Here is a 16,175-nt window from a genome sequence, read left to right on the forward strand (position 1 = left end):
TTTTTATTTATTATTACTATGTATATGTATACATGATATTGGGGCTGGGCAGGGGAGAGGCTGCATGTGTGTGCCATGGCACGATTGTGGCGATCAGAGGGTAACTGCGTGCAGTCACTCACCTCTTCTAGCTCTGTTTGTTCTGAGGTCACCAGGTTTGCATGGCTGACACCTTTACCTACTGAGCCATCTTTCTGACCTCCTCTCCTTTTTGAGTCAGTTTCATTAAGTTGTCCGTGATGGCTTAGAACATTTTTGTTGTTTGTTTTCTGAAACAGGTTCTCATGCAGTCAGAGCTGGTCTAGAACTCACTATGTAGCTGAGAATGACCTTGCCTTTATGATCATCCTCCCCTCTCCTCATGTGCTACAATTGCAGGCTTGTAGCACCACATTCAAATGCCAGGGATTGAACCCAAGCCTTCATGCATCCACTAGACAAGTGCTCTACCAACTGAGCAAAACCCCAGCTCCTCGCTTCTTACTAGAAGTTGAAAAATATTCAAGAGTGATTCCAAAATACTTATATAAGATGGGAAGTTTGTTTTAAAACAACAAGAATGCCATGTTCCCAACGTATATTCATGTTTAGTAGGTCTGTGCTGGGGACCACCATTTATTTGTATTTAGCCAACAGGACAGGTGGCCCTGACACTGGTCATCCACAGAACAGAACAGTGACCAAGCAAAACCTAAGGCCTGTGATGGTCCCTTCCTAGTTTTGCCGTCACTTCTTTCCCATCTGCATCTCTCAGAACTTCCCGTGTGGGCCCAATAACATTCCTGTGTTTTCATTTTACCTCTCTCCTCAAGCCGGATTTCTCTTTCTCGTTAAATTTAAACTTTCTTCTAGATTCCACCACTGAATCTTCAGTATGTCTACATAGCTTCCACTCACTAATTTATGCTGGTCTCTCCTCCTTTTAAACTTCATGCTGGTTTTTCCTCTCCGTTGTCTGTCTAGTGAGTGATGTAAAACACATCATGCCGACTGAAGACCCTTTGTCCAAGTACTTAAGTCCATGTATGTTTGCAGTTTTAGTTTTCCTTCAGATTTTGCAGTGTTTACATTTACACACACATACAATGAGATTTTGAGTGGGTGGTAGTGAAGACAAAACACAAAATTCATTTGTTTCATATATACCTCATGTGTATAACAGAAGGCAAACTTCACTGTTAGTGTATCTATGCTTTGAGTACCAGGTTTGAATTTTCTACCCTGGCATCCTGAGGCACTCAAAAGTTTTTTTCAGAGTAGGAATGCCCAGCCTGTGTATTTTCTTTTATCTTTTATTATCTTAAAATACTCCTTTCATCTTAAAAAAAAATTCAACTTGTCATTTTATTCCTTCACAACAATATTAAAAATTCTTACACAAAGATATTTATCACATCTCAGATAATCAAGAGGTGGGAACAGTGGGCCTGAGTTGATAAAGGTGTTTGGATCAGAGTCGAGCCCCAGGGCGGTGGTGGCGCACGCCTTTAGTCCCAGCACTCGGGAGGCAGAGCCAGGCAGATCTCTGTGAGTTCAAGGCCAGCCTGGTCTACAAAGTGAGTTCCAGGAAAGGCACAAAACTACACAGAGAAACCCTGTCTCGAAAAAAACAAAACAAACAAAAAACACCAAAAACAGAGTCAAACCCCATATCCTTCCTAGCTTCCTTGCTGTGCCTGTTGAGTCTAAACAATCTATGACGGTGGGAAGCCAAGGAAGCCAAGTGAAAGTGTGACAACCAAGTGAAGTCCTGAGTGAATGAGGGAGTGTTGTTTGAATCCATGGGAGTGGCAAAGCCCCCGCCATTGCCACCACACACTCAGAGACCCATGGTGAGGCTCAGAAGCATGTGAAGCCTTCCTCTGGTCCCTGACGGTGTTGGCAGTGTGTCAAAGATGAGTGTTTACCAATAAGTGACCAGTGTGTGCCAAAACTAGCAACTGCAACTTCCTTCTCCCTGGTCTGTAAAGCCCAAGATGGCTCACTACAGAGACCTCCGACCAAGACTAGCTAACCTGGGCTGTACCTGATAAACTTCTGAGGGTTCCAGGTTGTTGCAGTAGTTGTTGCAACTCCATCAGAGCATGCCAAGCCCACCTGATCCCAGTTATTCTGTATGTGCATCTGTCGGTCCTTCCTTCATTCCCTCACTGCCCCGTCTGGTTTCCAGGACTCAAGCCAAGTGGATGTGGCTAGGGCCTAGTGTGGTTTAATCAAAGCATGGAACTTAGTGGCTTACACAGCTGAATAGTCTGGGAGAAATGTAACCATGGGAGAGATTTTTATCTATGACTCAGATTATGGCCAAGACCCCAGAGTGTCTTGTCTTTTCTCAGCTTCTTCTCTGCAGGTTTTAAGGCATGTTTTTTCATCATATCCCGAAATCTCAGTTAACAATCCCCAGGGCTGTGTATTTTCTTAGTTACAAACCTGGGGGGAGGCTCTCAAACCCCAACAGTTTAAACTAACTGTGAACTGGGCCTCTGACTTGACTGTCTGACTTGAGTGTCGTGTTCATTGCTGAGCCGCCTTCTGTTCAAGGTCAGGTAACCGTCAGCTAAAGTGTCTAAGCATCTTCTCCAGCCACCCAGGGGCCTTTAGCCAGTCCGTCTGTCTGTCCGTCCGCTCGCTGACTTCCTTCTTTCTTGGTGGGCAGGTTTGTTGTTATTTTCAAAATTCTTAAGGGGGTTTGTCCCATCCATCTTTATCCTTATTGAGCACATGTCTGGAAAATATAAATATAAATCTGCACTTTGAATAATTGTTTTATATCATTGTCCTCTTTAGAAAATTAATTGGGCCAGAGAGATGGCTCTGCTGTTAAAGTTTAGGCTCACAACCAAAAATATGAGAAAATTAATCATAAATTTCTAAAAGGGGCCCGTGAGCTGGTTCAGCAGGTGAAGATATTTTCATTGCGGGCCTGACAACCTGAGTTCAATCTCCAGAACATACATGGTAGAGAGAGGGAGCTGACTCTGGCCTCCACAGGTGTGCTGTGTTGTCTTCTGGTCTCCACATGCGTGCACGTGCTCACACATGCATGCACACATAATTAATAAAGGTCAAACAAAAGAAAATAGATTTATATTCTGTGCATTCGGAAATCTTAACAATGTTTATCCCTTTTGTTGCCTTCCATAGGTTCAAAACTGGCCAAATCAATGGTGATTTGCTGATATACCATGTCTTGCTGACTTTAAAGCCATATTATGCAAAGCCATATGAAATTGTAGTGGACCTTACCCATACTGGACCTAGCAATCGCTTTAAAACAGACTTCCTCTCTAAGTGGTTTGTTGTTTTCCCTGGCTTTGCTTACGACAATGTCTCTGCAGTCTACATCTATAACTGTAACTCCTGGGTCAGGGAGTACACCAAGTACCACGAGCGGCTGCTGACTGGCCTCAAGGGCAGCAAACGGCTCATTTTCATAGACTGTCCTGGGAAGCTGGCTGAGCACATAGAGCACGAGCAACAGAAGCTCCCTGCTGCCACCTTGGCTCTGGAAGAGGACCTAAAGGTATTCCACAATGCTCTCAAGCTAGCTCACAAAGACACCAAAGTCTCTATTAAGGTAACTTCTCGTCTGTTTTGAATGATTTGGTTCCTTTCTTGACCTCTACAATTGTTTTCATAGTTGCATATCAGATATCAGTTACATCCAGATATGGGAAAAACAAGATTTCTGTCTTTATTTGGCCCTGCAAAAAGTGTCGAAAGTCTACACAGAAAAACCCTGTCTCGAAAAATTAAAAAAAAAAAAAAAAAAAAAAAATTGGGCTGGAGAGATGACTCAGGTTAAGAGCACTGACTGCTCTTCCAGAGGTCCTGAGTTCAATTCCCAGCAACCACATGGTGGCTCACAGCCATCTATAACAAGATCTGGTGCCCTCTTCTGGCCTGCAGTCATACATGCTGTATACATAATAAGTAAATAAATCTTTAAAAAAAAATTTTATAGCCGGGCGGTGGTGGTGCACGCCTTTAATCCCAGAACTCGGGAGGCAGAGCCAGGCGGATCTCTCTGAGTTCGAGGCCATCCTGGGCTACAGAGTGAGTTCCAGGAAAGGCGCAAAGCTACACAGAGAAACTCTGTCTCGAAAAACCAAAAAAAAAAAAAAAAAAAAAAGTGAAAAGTGCACACTTAAAAGACACTCTCATGGGGGCTGGAGTCCAGAGGTCTAGGATTCAATTCCCAGCACCCACATGGTGGCTGACAACCATCTATAACTCCAATTCCTGGAGATCATTTGTCTTCTGTCTTCTGTCTTCTGAGGGCACCAGGCACACATGTGATGCACAGATATGTATGCAGTCAAAAACTGATATAATAAAATCGATGAACTTTTAAGGCAATGAAGGTCAGGCTAAGAGCAGAAGAACGCTCTAGAGAGGGAAGGCAGCTCTTCACTGTGACTGCCCAGCAGTTAGTTGTGCAGAGTAGAAAGGACCCAGTGATGGGTCTTTTGATCAGTTCATGGTTTTTCAGAGTGGTCACTTGACCCCTTCAAGCACTTGTTCATAGAATTCGTGGCCCTTTTTAAAGGATGATTTTTTTTTCTGGTGGAATTGGTTTCTTTTGAGAGTACTTATAAGTAATTGTTAAGTAATTTGAATATATAGTAGTGACATTTAAATGACAAACATCGTGTTGGGGTGGGTGAATGAGTTGGTTTTGAAGTTTCTGAGAATTCTATATAACTGGAATTTAATTCTCCTGTTCCTCACTACCATTTTTCAGGTTGGTTCTACTGCGGTTCAAGTAACCTCAGCAGAGAGAACAAAAGTTTTGGGGCAGTCCGTCTTTTTAAATGACATCTACTATGCTTCTGAAATCGAAGAGATCTGCCTAGTGGATGAGAACCAGTTCACCTTAACCATTGCAAACCAAGGCACACCACTTACCTTCATGCACCAGGAGTGTGAAGCCATTGTCCAGTCTATCATTCATATCAGGACCCGCTGGGAGCTCTCACAGCCTGACTCCATCCCCCAGCATACCAAGATTCGACCAAAAGATGTCCCTGGAACACTGCTTAATATTGCATTACTTAATTTAGGCAGTTCAGACCCTAGTCTACGGTAGGTAGTTCTCTCCCACACTTCCTTTTTCTTAATTCTCTTTTAAGTTCACTTCAAGTTAAATAGTGTATCACTGTTGTTCACTGAGAGTGTCATTGTTTAGAGAAGAAAGGCCTAGAGTTTAGTGATTCAGATGCATTACTGCTGCCAACCTGTTTCATTTTAGTAAGGTTCTCTAAGAAATCTTATGTTGCTCTTGCCTTTGCCTCGGGGGCAGAAGCAACATGACAAAAAGGCTGTCATCCATTGGAAAGCGTCACAGTACAACACATACACTGTGTCACTGCTGTGGCCCTAAGTAGCCTTCAGATGACTGTGGCTGAGTGCAGTACGGTGTATAATTGAAGGGCTGGGATGGGGAGGTGTGGGATGGAGTGGAACAAGGCACCTCAACATTGTCTGTTGCCGATTCAGATGCGGGTCCTGTGAGAGGACAGCAGCTGAACCCAGGAGGGCAGCTGTGGTAGAAGCCAGTACATTTCAGGGTTTCAACCATCAGCCCTAAAATAAATGCTCTGGTTTCAAAACTGTTTTTAAGAAGAAAGAAAAAAGAAAAAAGTCTTTCCCTCCCTCTCCTATTTTCCCTCCCTCCTTTTCATTCCCTCTGAGCACAGTGTAGTTGGTTCTGTTCGGGCGCTGTGATTTGCTGTGATCTGCCCTGGCAGCCTGTAGAGCCAGCAGATTGGGCTTTGGTGTGGAGCTGCTGCTTTGGACTTCGAATGCCTGAATTCTCCTTTTTGGTAACAGTAGTGTGCCTTCCTAACACCCCTGTAAAGATCTGAGAAGTAGCATTTGTGGTAGGGTAGTATAGCACTAGCAGGGAGTTTGTGTTTAATGAGTAGTTCCCCATCCCTTCTTTTTTCTCCTTTGTTCCCCCTTTCCTTTTCCTTCCCTCTCCTTTTCATGTTTGGATGATTCTCTATCTTAGATATCTTGAATGTCAAGATTTTTTTTTTTTTTTTTTTTGGTTTTTTCGAGACAGGGTTTCTCTGTGTAGCTTTGCGCCTTTCACTGGAGCTCACTTGGTAGCCCAGGCTGGCCTCGAGAATGTCAAGATTTTTACTATTGGAGATGGAACATTCCTAATCTAAAATCCAAAATCCTCCAAAATCTGAAATGTCTTAGGTGTTTTGTCCAGAATTTATAACATCATTTTTTATTAAGATGGGCTCTCCTTATGTAGCTCTGGCTGGCCTAGAACTTGCTGGGATTAAAGCCACTTGCCACCACACCCAGCCCATTTCAGAGTTTTTAATTATAGTGCTCATTTTGTAAAATCTATGTAAATATTTCAAACCCAGAAACACATCTGATCATGGTCATTTGAGATGAGAGATACTTAACTTGTATCAATTCTCAGACTGAGGAACTCTTTCTTAGGATATAGCATAGCCTAGGTTTCATAGTGGGCCTTTTAGGCTTTCAAATTTTCCTTTATTTTTTTTTTTTTTTTTTTTTTTTTTTTTTTTGGTTTTTTCGAGACAGGGTTTCTCTGCGTAGCTTTGCGCCTTTCCTGGAACTCACTTGGTAGCCCAGGCTGGCCTCGAACTCGCAGAGATCCGCCTGCCTCTGCCTCCCGAGTGCTGGGATTAAAGGCGTGCGCCACCACCGCCCGGCAAATTTTCCTTTATTTAAAAGGAAAAATATGTCCAGCATGATGGCTCCATGGTAAAGGAGTTTGTCACCAAGCCTGACAGCCTATGTTTGACTTATATTGTGGAAGAAGAGACTGCCTCCCAAAAGTTGTTCTTTGACCTCCTTGTATGTATCCTGGCACATTGTGTCTGCACAGATGCAGACACACACAAATAACTAAATGTATTCAAAATTTATAAGACAGATGTGGTAGCATATACTTTTCACACCTGCAGGCACGAGGCACACACAGAGATGAATCTCTGTCTCTGTGAGTTCTAGGACAGACTGGTCTACATAGCAAACTCTGGTAGCCAAGGCTACATTGTGAGACCCTGTCTCAGGGGATGAATAATCAACAGAATTTTTTTACTTATATAGGCTTCATGGAATCCCAGAAATGGCTCACTAAATTTTATGTATGCTTGGCTTCCCTTATCCTAAAAGGCTCTCTGATACATAACCCAAGTTACGGGAGCCCGGGTGTTTTGTTTTGTTTTTTAATGACTTATTTTATTTTTATGTGTTCTTCCTGCATATATGTCTGTGTGAGGGTTGTTGGATCCCCTCGAACTGGAGTTACAGACAGTGTGAGCTGCCATGTGGGTGCTGGGAATTGAACCCAGGTCCTCTGGAAGAGCAGCCAGTGCTCTTAACTGATGAGCCATCTCTCCAGCCCTGGGAGCCCAGGTTTTTATAGCTCTTAGATAGTGTAAAATAGCATCAGCATAGTATGACTTAGAGTTTCTGCAAGTCAGTGAAAGATCAACAAATTCATAAGCAGTGACATTAATGTTCTCATTTTTAGGAAAATTGAGCTATAAGCCTGTCTTTACTTCTCAATTCCAAATAGTTTTTCATTATTTATAGATCAGGTTTTCTGGTTTTAGGGACAGGGCTCTAGCCTGGCATTTACAATCCTCCTGCCTTGACTTCCTAAATGCTAGTATTCCGTACAGACCTGTGTTGCAATGCTTTGCCTTCATGACATCTTTGTTTAATAATGCTAATGGCTATACCATTTTTAGTAATAAAGCAAGCAGATAGCTTTTGCTTGTTGGTAAAGCATATCATATCAGAGGGAAAAAAACACTTAGGCAAACAAATTTCCATGGCTTTTTCCTTCTGTATCAACATGGCAAAAATTCAGAGATAATGAAAGCCTGGAATTTACTGAGTAACCCAACAGTTTGTTTTGCTGCATTTTAAAATTGAGCTTGATATGTGTTATTTGGGATGGGATGGGGTGGTATGGGATGGAGTGGAATGGGGTGGAATTGAGGGGTGCATTATTTTGGAATGCTAAGGATCAAACCCAGGGCCTCACATATGTAAAGAAAACACTCTACCACTGAAGTTCTTTAAACTTTTCTGATTTGCCTAAGTATATTTGTATATATTTATAACTCATTTTTTGTTCCAATAGCCCTAGATAACATATGATTGATTTCAATAGTTATATATAATAGAATGAAGTCGTAGAGTGGAAGATGTAACTACATCTTTTTCAACTACAGTTAACTTTGGTTTTAACTGCTAGTTTGCAGTGAAAATTGTAGGACACATGGACATTTCGAGGATATGCTTACTTCAATACTCCTAACATTATAATTTGATTAAATGCCTCCTCTTAAAAAAATAAAGTAAAATAGCCGGGCGGTGATGGCGCACGCCTTTAGTCCCAGCACTCGGGAGGCAAAGCCAGGCCGATCTCTGTGAGTTCGAGGCCAGCCTGGGCTACCAAGTGAACTCCAGGAAAGGCGCAAAGCTACACAGAGAAACCCTGTCTCGCAAAACCAAAAAAAAAAAAAAAAAAAAAAAAAAGTAAAATAAAGGTCTCTCGTTATGTAGCCCTGACTGTCCTGGAACGCTCTATGTAGACCATGCTGGCCTCACATTCATCGAGATCCACCTGCCTCTGCCTCTGAGTGGCAGGATGAAAGGTGTGTGCCACTAGGCCTCCTCCCTCTTATTCTCTTTTAACTGGATCTACCTGAGAGTGACCTCGAGCAGAGTTTTGACTTCACTGAAAACATGGCATGCCTTTATTCTGTCATTTATTCCTATTGATCCATCTTAGACCCTAAATCTTTGCTGTTTCATGCTCCAGTGAAAATTTCTAGAAAGGCCTACTACACCTGCCTGTCTTAGGAGCCTCACGGGCTCTTCTGGTGCTGACTTCATGGATCTCCTGTTTGGAACTTGATCTACATTCTATCTCTAGTCTATAGTAACACTGAAAAAAGAATTAACCATGCTTTGCAATAAAATTTTGAGTTATATGTTGTGGGTAAAATGGAATTACAAAAAAAAAAAGAAATTTTAAAACAATCTCCTTTGTGTTTTCTCTTAGGTCTGCTGCCTATAATCTTCTGTGTGCCTTAACTTGTACCTTTAATTTAAAAATTGAAGGTCAGTTACTAGAGACATCAGGGTTATGCATCCCTGCTAACAACACCCTCTTTATTGTCTCGATCAGTAAGACACTTGCAGCCAATGAGCCACACCTCACCTTAGAGTTTTTGGAAGAGTGTATTTCGGGATTTAGCAAATCTAGTAAGTAATAATTTTCTTTAATACTCAAAATGATTCTAAGACAATTCAAAGAAAACTTTTTTGTTTGGAAATTTACCAGTGGTCTTTTACTTACTATATTTTTACTTCTTAAAAACTTGCCTCTTTTTTTGTTTTTGTTTTTGTTTTTGTTTTTGTTTTGTTTTGTTTTGTTTTGTTTTGTTTTTCTGGCCTGGGTACCCTGTAACTAAAGGAACTCTGAAAAAAAAATCCTAGTAGGATGCACAAAGAAATCTATCAGGACTCTGGCAGGAAGCCCAGCTAGCAAGGGGGTCCTCTTGCCTGTGGGCTGCTTGAAGGATTTCCTTCCTTATTTCAGCTCCATGCACCTCAGTGTTTCTTTGCATAGACAAGAATTGCAGACATATCCTTGATTTTAAGGAAATGGTTACCTCTCTTTTCTATAGTTGACTTTGAACTATAGTTTTTATTGGACATTTGTGTTCCATAGTGAAGTGGTGGATGATGCTAGATCTAGAGTCAGTCCCAAGTTTGTTCTAAAAAATCCCATTAGTCTACTCTTTCTCTGTCCACCTCCATACCGTGGAGTGGCCTAGATGGCTCCATTCCTGCTGTTTTCTCCTCTTCTTCTCCCTGGAATACATACAACTTATTCAAACACATTTCTTAACATTTCAGTGTTAGGTAATTAAATGCTTTTAACAAATCGTCAGATATGTTTTGTTCTAGTTTTTTTTTTTTTTTTTTTGGTTTTTGTTTGGTTTTTCATCAAGTGAAAGATGTAGGAATGTAACTCTGATAAGAAATTGTGTAAGTTTGGCAAAAGAGGAAAAAGTACAATGCTTTATTAATAACTGAAGGTTTGAAAATATTTGAGTGAGTGAACAGGCACGTTGTATTCTTGCATAAACAAATCTTCCAAGATCGTTTCAGATTTAATAAAGCCCCAGCAAAGTAGCCATGTAATTTGCAAATGATTTTAAATTCTGTTGAAAATGAATAGCTGAGAAAATGTTGAAAAGAAAGGAAGTACAGACTTGGTATTACAGATATCTCCACACTGTACATATTATAATGGCATGGTAATCAAAACACGGATGTTCACAAATCAGCAGACAGATCCATTTCAGAGAAACAGACAAACAGAAACATGAAGCTTCATAGACTGCTTGGGGAGATGAAACCATCTAAATGAGTTTGGGAAATCAATTAAAATAGGCCATCTACACCAAAAGATACCAAAATAAGTTTGGGCTATATTTAAGAATTGAATATAAATCTAGAAGCATTAATAAAAGAAATGGGTACTAGTTGCTTTTATGTAAGTAGCATGGGTGAAACAAACACAGGACTTTGGAGTGAATGTGGGAAAATTGATGTCCTTAGCTGAGAAGAGCTGTGTAGGTTAGTAAGTGAATCACAGTAGCATACCCATCAGACTAAGAAAAGAATACTTTCAAGTTTGTTACTTAAAAAATACATACTAGAAGTATTGTGAAATGGCTGATTAGGTATCAGATTGAACAATATTTTTAAAGATGAAATCCTGAAGGTCGATAGCATTGTAAAGGACAATTCTTCTAGAAAGACATTTAAAAATGGATTAGACCCTTAAGAATAGTCACATCTTTTGGCATTATAGTTCCAGTTTTTAATCTTTTCCTGAAAAAGTAATGCTAAGGAGCCAGCAAGATGACTCAGCGGGTGAAGGCACTTGGCACAAAGCCTGCCAACCTGAGTTCATCCCTGGAGCCCAGGGAAAGGAGAAGGAAGGAACCAACCTCATAAAGTCATCCTTAGACTTCCCTAGGGCTCTGGCCCTACACACACACACACACACACACACACACACACACACACACACACACACACACACACACTTTGAAAAAGAACTAATGGTGAGGTGTTTATAGCATATTGCTTTTATGTTGATAGTTTAAGACTAAGGTTATCTTGTTATAGTAAAGTGTGCAGATATTAAGTGCGTAGGTATTAATTAGTGAGCTTTGACAGTGAGTATATCATGAAAGTATCTTCTAGATCACAGCCCACAACATTTTCTAATATCCAGAAACCTCTCTCACTCAATGCTGCCCTCTCACCAAAAGTGACCTTTCATGACCTCCATTGTGGTTATATTTATTTTGCCTACTTTTGAATTTAATAAAACATTACTTAATAGAAAAAAATTGAAATATCAAAGAGCAAACAAATTAAGTTGCTAGTTCTCTGTAGTATGGAGTAATATGATAGCCATTAAAAGTGATTGGATCCAAAGTTTCAGTTTGGAAAAGTGAAGAAGTTCTAGTAATGGGTGGTGGTGGTAGTCACACAACAATTTGAATGTACTTCATGTTACCAAACTATACACTTAAAAAGGTTAGAATGGTGTACACCTTTAATCCCAGCACTAGGGAGGCAGAGGCAGGTGGAACTCTTTGAATTTGAGGACAGCCAGGGCTATGTAGAGAAACCCTATCTCAAAAAACTAAGCTAAACTAAACTAAACTAAAAATGTTTAAAAGGTTAGAATGCTAAATTTTAAGCTGTATATCTTTTAGTACAGTTTTTTGTTTTGTTTTTTGGAACAGGTCTCTCTGTTGCCCTGGCTGTCATGGAACTCACTCTGTAGATTAGGCTTAGTGTACACCAGTACTTCTGGTTTGGTTTACTGACTTTTAAAATTATTTCTTCAGCTGGGTGGTGGTGACACATGCCTTTAATTCCATCACTTGGGAGGCAGGCAGATCCCTGAGTTCAATGCCAGCCTGATCTACAGAGTGAGTTCCAGGACAGCCAAGGCTACACAGAGAAACCTGTGTCAAAAAACCAAACAAGAAAAAAAAAATATTTTTTCAAAGCTTAGTGTCTTTACCTATTATCAAAATGTTTGTCCAGGCCTAATTCAAGGTAACAATCTTTACTTTCAACCATTTCTTCATGATAAAATCATTGCTGGGGCTTGAGAGGTGGATCAACAGTTAAAAGCCCTAGCTGCTCTTCTAGAGGTCCTGGGTCTGATTCCCAGCACCCATGGAATGGCTCACAACCATCTGTAACTCATCCAAGGGGATCAGACACCCACTTTCAGCCTCCGTGGGTATCAGTCAAGCATGTGGTACATGTATGTGTACACAAAATACTCATACACGTAAAAAAATAAAATGATTGTGATTTTCATTGACTATCTGTACTAATGGAGTATTTTCTCCACAGGTATTGAATTGAAGCACCTTTGTTTGGAATATATGACCCCATGGCTGTCAAATCTAGTTCGTTTTTGTAAGCATAATGATGATGCCAAACGACAAAGGGTTACTGCCATCCTTGATAAGCTAATAACAATGACCATAAATGAGAAGCAGATGTACCCTTCTATCCAAGCAAAAATATGGGGAAGCCTTGGGCAGGTATTGAATTTGCACTGATACTTATCTAGTGCCTCCTTGTGTTAGTAATTCTTGGTGCCCACGTTCGTTATACAGAGCACATCATTCTCTCCTTCAGAAACATACCCAACCCTGTAAATAGCTAATGCATTTCAGAACTCTCCTTCTTGCATAATATACTGTTAAATATAAAGTTTAACTGTAGAAGCCTGTTGTCATTCCTAGTAAATAGTGTTTAAATATGTACCCCAGTCCCTATACACCACAGATCTCAGTAAATGCTTCTTAATGCTATTGTTCAGAACATCTGGTTTCATTTCTAGTTGTAGCATAGGCTACATAGATACAACTTTCCTTAATCTGACAAGGGGGTGCATATTATTCCTTCAGAATAATCGCTTAAGGAAGCAGATTCTTATTCAGACAATGCTGTGAATGCTCTAACTGATTTTAAATGACTTTGGAGCCAATTTCCTGGCTGTATGATGTCGTTAAAGTAATTAGATTGGTCATGTGTTACAGTCTTAGAGAAGCACAGAGGTACTTGCTGAGCAGCTGAAGATAGGCATGTACAGATGTTTAAACTCTGATCACTGGTCTTACTCTGGAGGAATCAGGAAACAGCCTCATCCTTCCCTCTATGGTTTACAGATCCCTAAGCCTAGAACTTTGAAAAATCTGGGGGAAACAGGACATTTCTGCTTCTTAGGCTCCTTTGAGTGTTTTTAATTAAAGGCTAAGTCATCAGTGTGCTTGAAAACAACAAGACTTTCCTTATTTCACCAGATCACAGATCTGCTGGATGTTGTGCTTGACAGTTTCATCAAAACCAGTGCTACAGGAGGGTTAGGGTCTATCAAAGCTGAGGTGATGGCAGATACAGCCGTGGCTTTGGCTTCTGGAAATGTGAAATTGGTGTCAAGTAAGGTAACCACTTTTTCTGTACCTCTTGGACTATGCCTTAGTATTTCTGTTTATCATCTTGAAAGTTTTTGTCTTATAACTAGCTAAGGTAAGACTTTGTTTAGTTAAGAGGCAGTGTGGGTGGCGGGGTGGGGTGGGGTGGGGGGGTGCTATGGCTGTCTGTGTGCACATATGTGCCATGGCTTACATGTAGAAGTCAGAGGATAACTTATAGGAGTTAGTTCTCTCCTTCCACCAGATGGGTCCCAAGGATCAAACCCAAGGTATGGGCTTGACAAGGAGCGCCTCAGCCTGCTGAGCCGTCCATTTCATCGAGCCTGAGTTTATTTTTCTTTTATGTGTGTGACTGGACACGTGTGTGTGCACCACATGTGCATTGTCTGCAGAGGCCAGAAGAGGGTGTTGGATCCCTGGAACTAGAATTGCAGATGGTTGTGAGCTGCCATGTGGATGCTGGCAAAGACCAAAGTCTTCTGCAAGAGCAGCTGTTGCTTCTAACCTCTGACATCTCTCCAATCCCCTAAACTTTTTTATGAAGAAACTTTTAGTCTTGTGTTTTTAAAACATGTTCTTCTTTACAGGTTATTGGAAGGATGTGTAAAATAATTGACAAGACTTGCTTATCTCCAACTCCAACTTTAGAACAACATCTAATGTGGGACGATATTGCTATTTTAGCACGCTACATGCTGATGTTGTCCTTCAACAACTCCCTTGATGTGGCAGCCCATCTTCCCTATCTCTTCCACGTTGTCACTTTCTTAGTAGCCACGGGGCCCTTGTCCCTTCGAGCGTCCACACATGGATTGGTCATTAATATCATTCACTCTCTGTGCACTTGTTCACAGCTGCATTTTAGTGGTAAGTTCCTAGAGGGCAGTCTTTTGTTTTGTTTTTCCCCTTTGGGTTTTCAAGCCAGGGGAAGCTGATCTTTTTTACTAGGTCTTTTCTCAGCTTTACCTTACCTGACTGCTGTAGGTTTCTTACTGTGATGGTATCGTCTCACCAGGCATACAAGCAGTATTTGAAACTCTATCTAACAAGAAAATAGTAAAATAGTAAAAATGACTTGTATGCCATGGCAAGCTACAGTAAAGGCTTTCTATGTTTGTCATGTAGGTAGTTGTAATTAGCATATAACCTAAAAGCTTACTGTAAATTGATAGTGTTGCATTACTAATGCCAGTATGTTATGTAGCCGCTAATACATCTGGAGATTTGACTTAGGGAGCATGGTTGTGTGATTTTTTTTTTTTAACATATTTAAATGTTCTTGAATTCAAGATGAAACATAGCACTTTAGAATTAAAATATTGCTATTTTCTTTTTCTTTTACAGAAGAGACCAAACAAGTTTTGAGGCTCAGTCTAACAGAATTCTCATTACCCAAATTTTACTTACTGTTTGGCATCAGCAAAGTCAAATCCGCCGCTGTCATCGCCTTCCGCTCCAGTTACCGGGACCGGTCTTTCTCCCCAGGCTCCTACGAGAGGGAGACTTTTGCTTTGACATCCCTGGAGACAGTCACAGAGGCTTTGTTAGAGATCATGGAGGTACAGAAGGGAAAATGACAAGAAACTAAATTAAAATCATATTTTAAATATGGAATATGCAGGGTGTGGTGGCACAAGCCTTTAATCTTATCACACAGGAGACAGAGGCAGGTGGATTTCTGTGAGTTTGAAGCCAGCTGAGTCTATGTAGGGAATTCTGGGCCAGCCAGGGCTACATAGTAATACCTTGTCTGAAAAATAATTTTGTAGTATGCAGAGGAAATGCTGATTTGTTCTGTTATATTACACATAGAACTTAAGGTATTTCTTTAGAATATGTTCATTTTTTAAATTAGATCTATTTTACTTTTTGTGTATGAATGTTTTGCCTGCATGTATGTGTGGGCACCACATGTGTTACTGGTGCCCAAGGATCAGGAGAGGAGTTCAGAAGAGGAGGACAGACATCAAATTCCCTAGAACTGGAGTTACAGATGGTTATGAACCACTTTGTGAACAACCTCTATCCTCTTCAAGAACAAGTGCTCTTATCGGCTGAGCCATCTCCAGTCTCTGGAATGTGTTTTTATAACAAATATCACTTAATAACATGATGAACATTAAATGTTCTAGAAACCTTTGTGTACATATATGTATTCAGAGTATCCTGTTTTTCAGGCATGCATGAGAGATATTCCAACATGCAAGTGGCTGGATCAGTGGACAGAACTAGCACAAAGGTGTGTCCTAAGTGAACTAGAAACTGGAAAGGACGTGTATTGTTGAGAATAGCTCTTGCAGCATAATCAGGCTTGTGTTTGTGTGCAGAAACACAAAGATTTTCATAAGTTCTTTGGCTCTTTTCATTGCAGATTTGCATTTCAGTACAATCCATCCCTGCAGCCAAGAGCTCTTGTGGTGTTTGGCTGTATTAGCAAACGTGTGTCTCATGGGCAGATAAAGCAGATTATCCGAATTCTTAGCAAGGTACTTACTCCACTTTTCCTAAAAATTTTCCCAAATTACAAATTATACTTTCCAGTTTTAAAAACAATTAAAATTCAATTAAATCTATATTTTAAAACAATTTTTCCTTACTGTAATTCTTTGAAGT

At 40.5% G+C, this 16,175-nt stretch overlaps 1 protein-coding gene across 4 annotated transcripts in view; it reads left to right on the plus strand.

Annotated features, from left to right (window-relative positions):
• Positions 1-16,175, plus strand: part of Nf1 (neurofibromin 1) — a 254,271-nt gene that overhangs the window by 205,517 nt on the left and 32,579 nt on the right. For all 4 annotated transcript variants that reach the window (XM_076577606.1, XM_076577604.1, XM_076577605.1 and 1 more), the window contains 9 exons: positions 3,145-3,577; positions 4,745-5,085; positions 9,074-9,276; positions 12,472-12,665; positions 13,431-13,571; positions 14,150-14,429; positions 14,907-15,121; positions 15,740-15,801; positions 15,934-16,048. In XM_076577606.1, the coding sequence (XP_076433721.1) occupies positions 3,145-3,577; positions 4,745-5,085; positions 9,074-9,276; positions 12,472-12,665; positions 13,431-13,571; positions 14,150-14,429; positions 14,907-15,121; positions 15,740-15,801; positions 15,934-16,048 (1,984 nt within the window). The remainder of the gene's footprint in view (positions 1-3,144; positions 3,578-4,744; positions 5,086-9,073; positions 9,277-12,471; positions 12,666-13,430; positions 13,572-14,149; positions 14,430-14,906; positions 15,122-15,739; positions 15,802-15,933; positions 16,049-16,175) is intronic.

Source organism: Peromyscus maniculatus, chromosome 8 (assembly GCF_049852395.1).
Source record: "Peromyscus maniculatus bairdii isolate BWxNUB_F1_BW_parent chromosome 8, HU_Pman_BW_mat_3.1, whole genome shotgun sequence".
Lineage (NCBI taxonomy): Eukaryota > Metazoa > Chordata > Mammalia > Rodentia > Cricetidae > Peromyscus > Peromyscus maniculatus.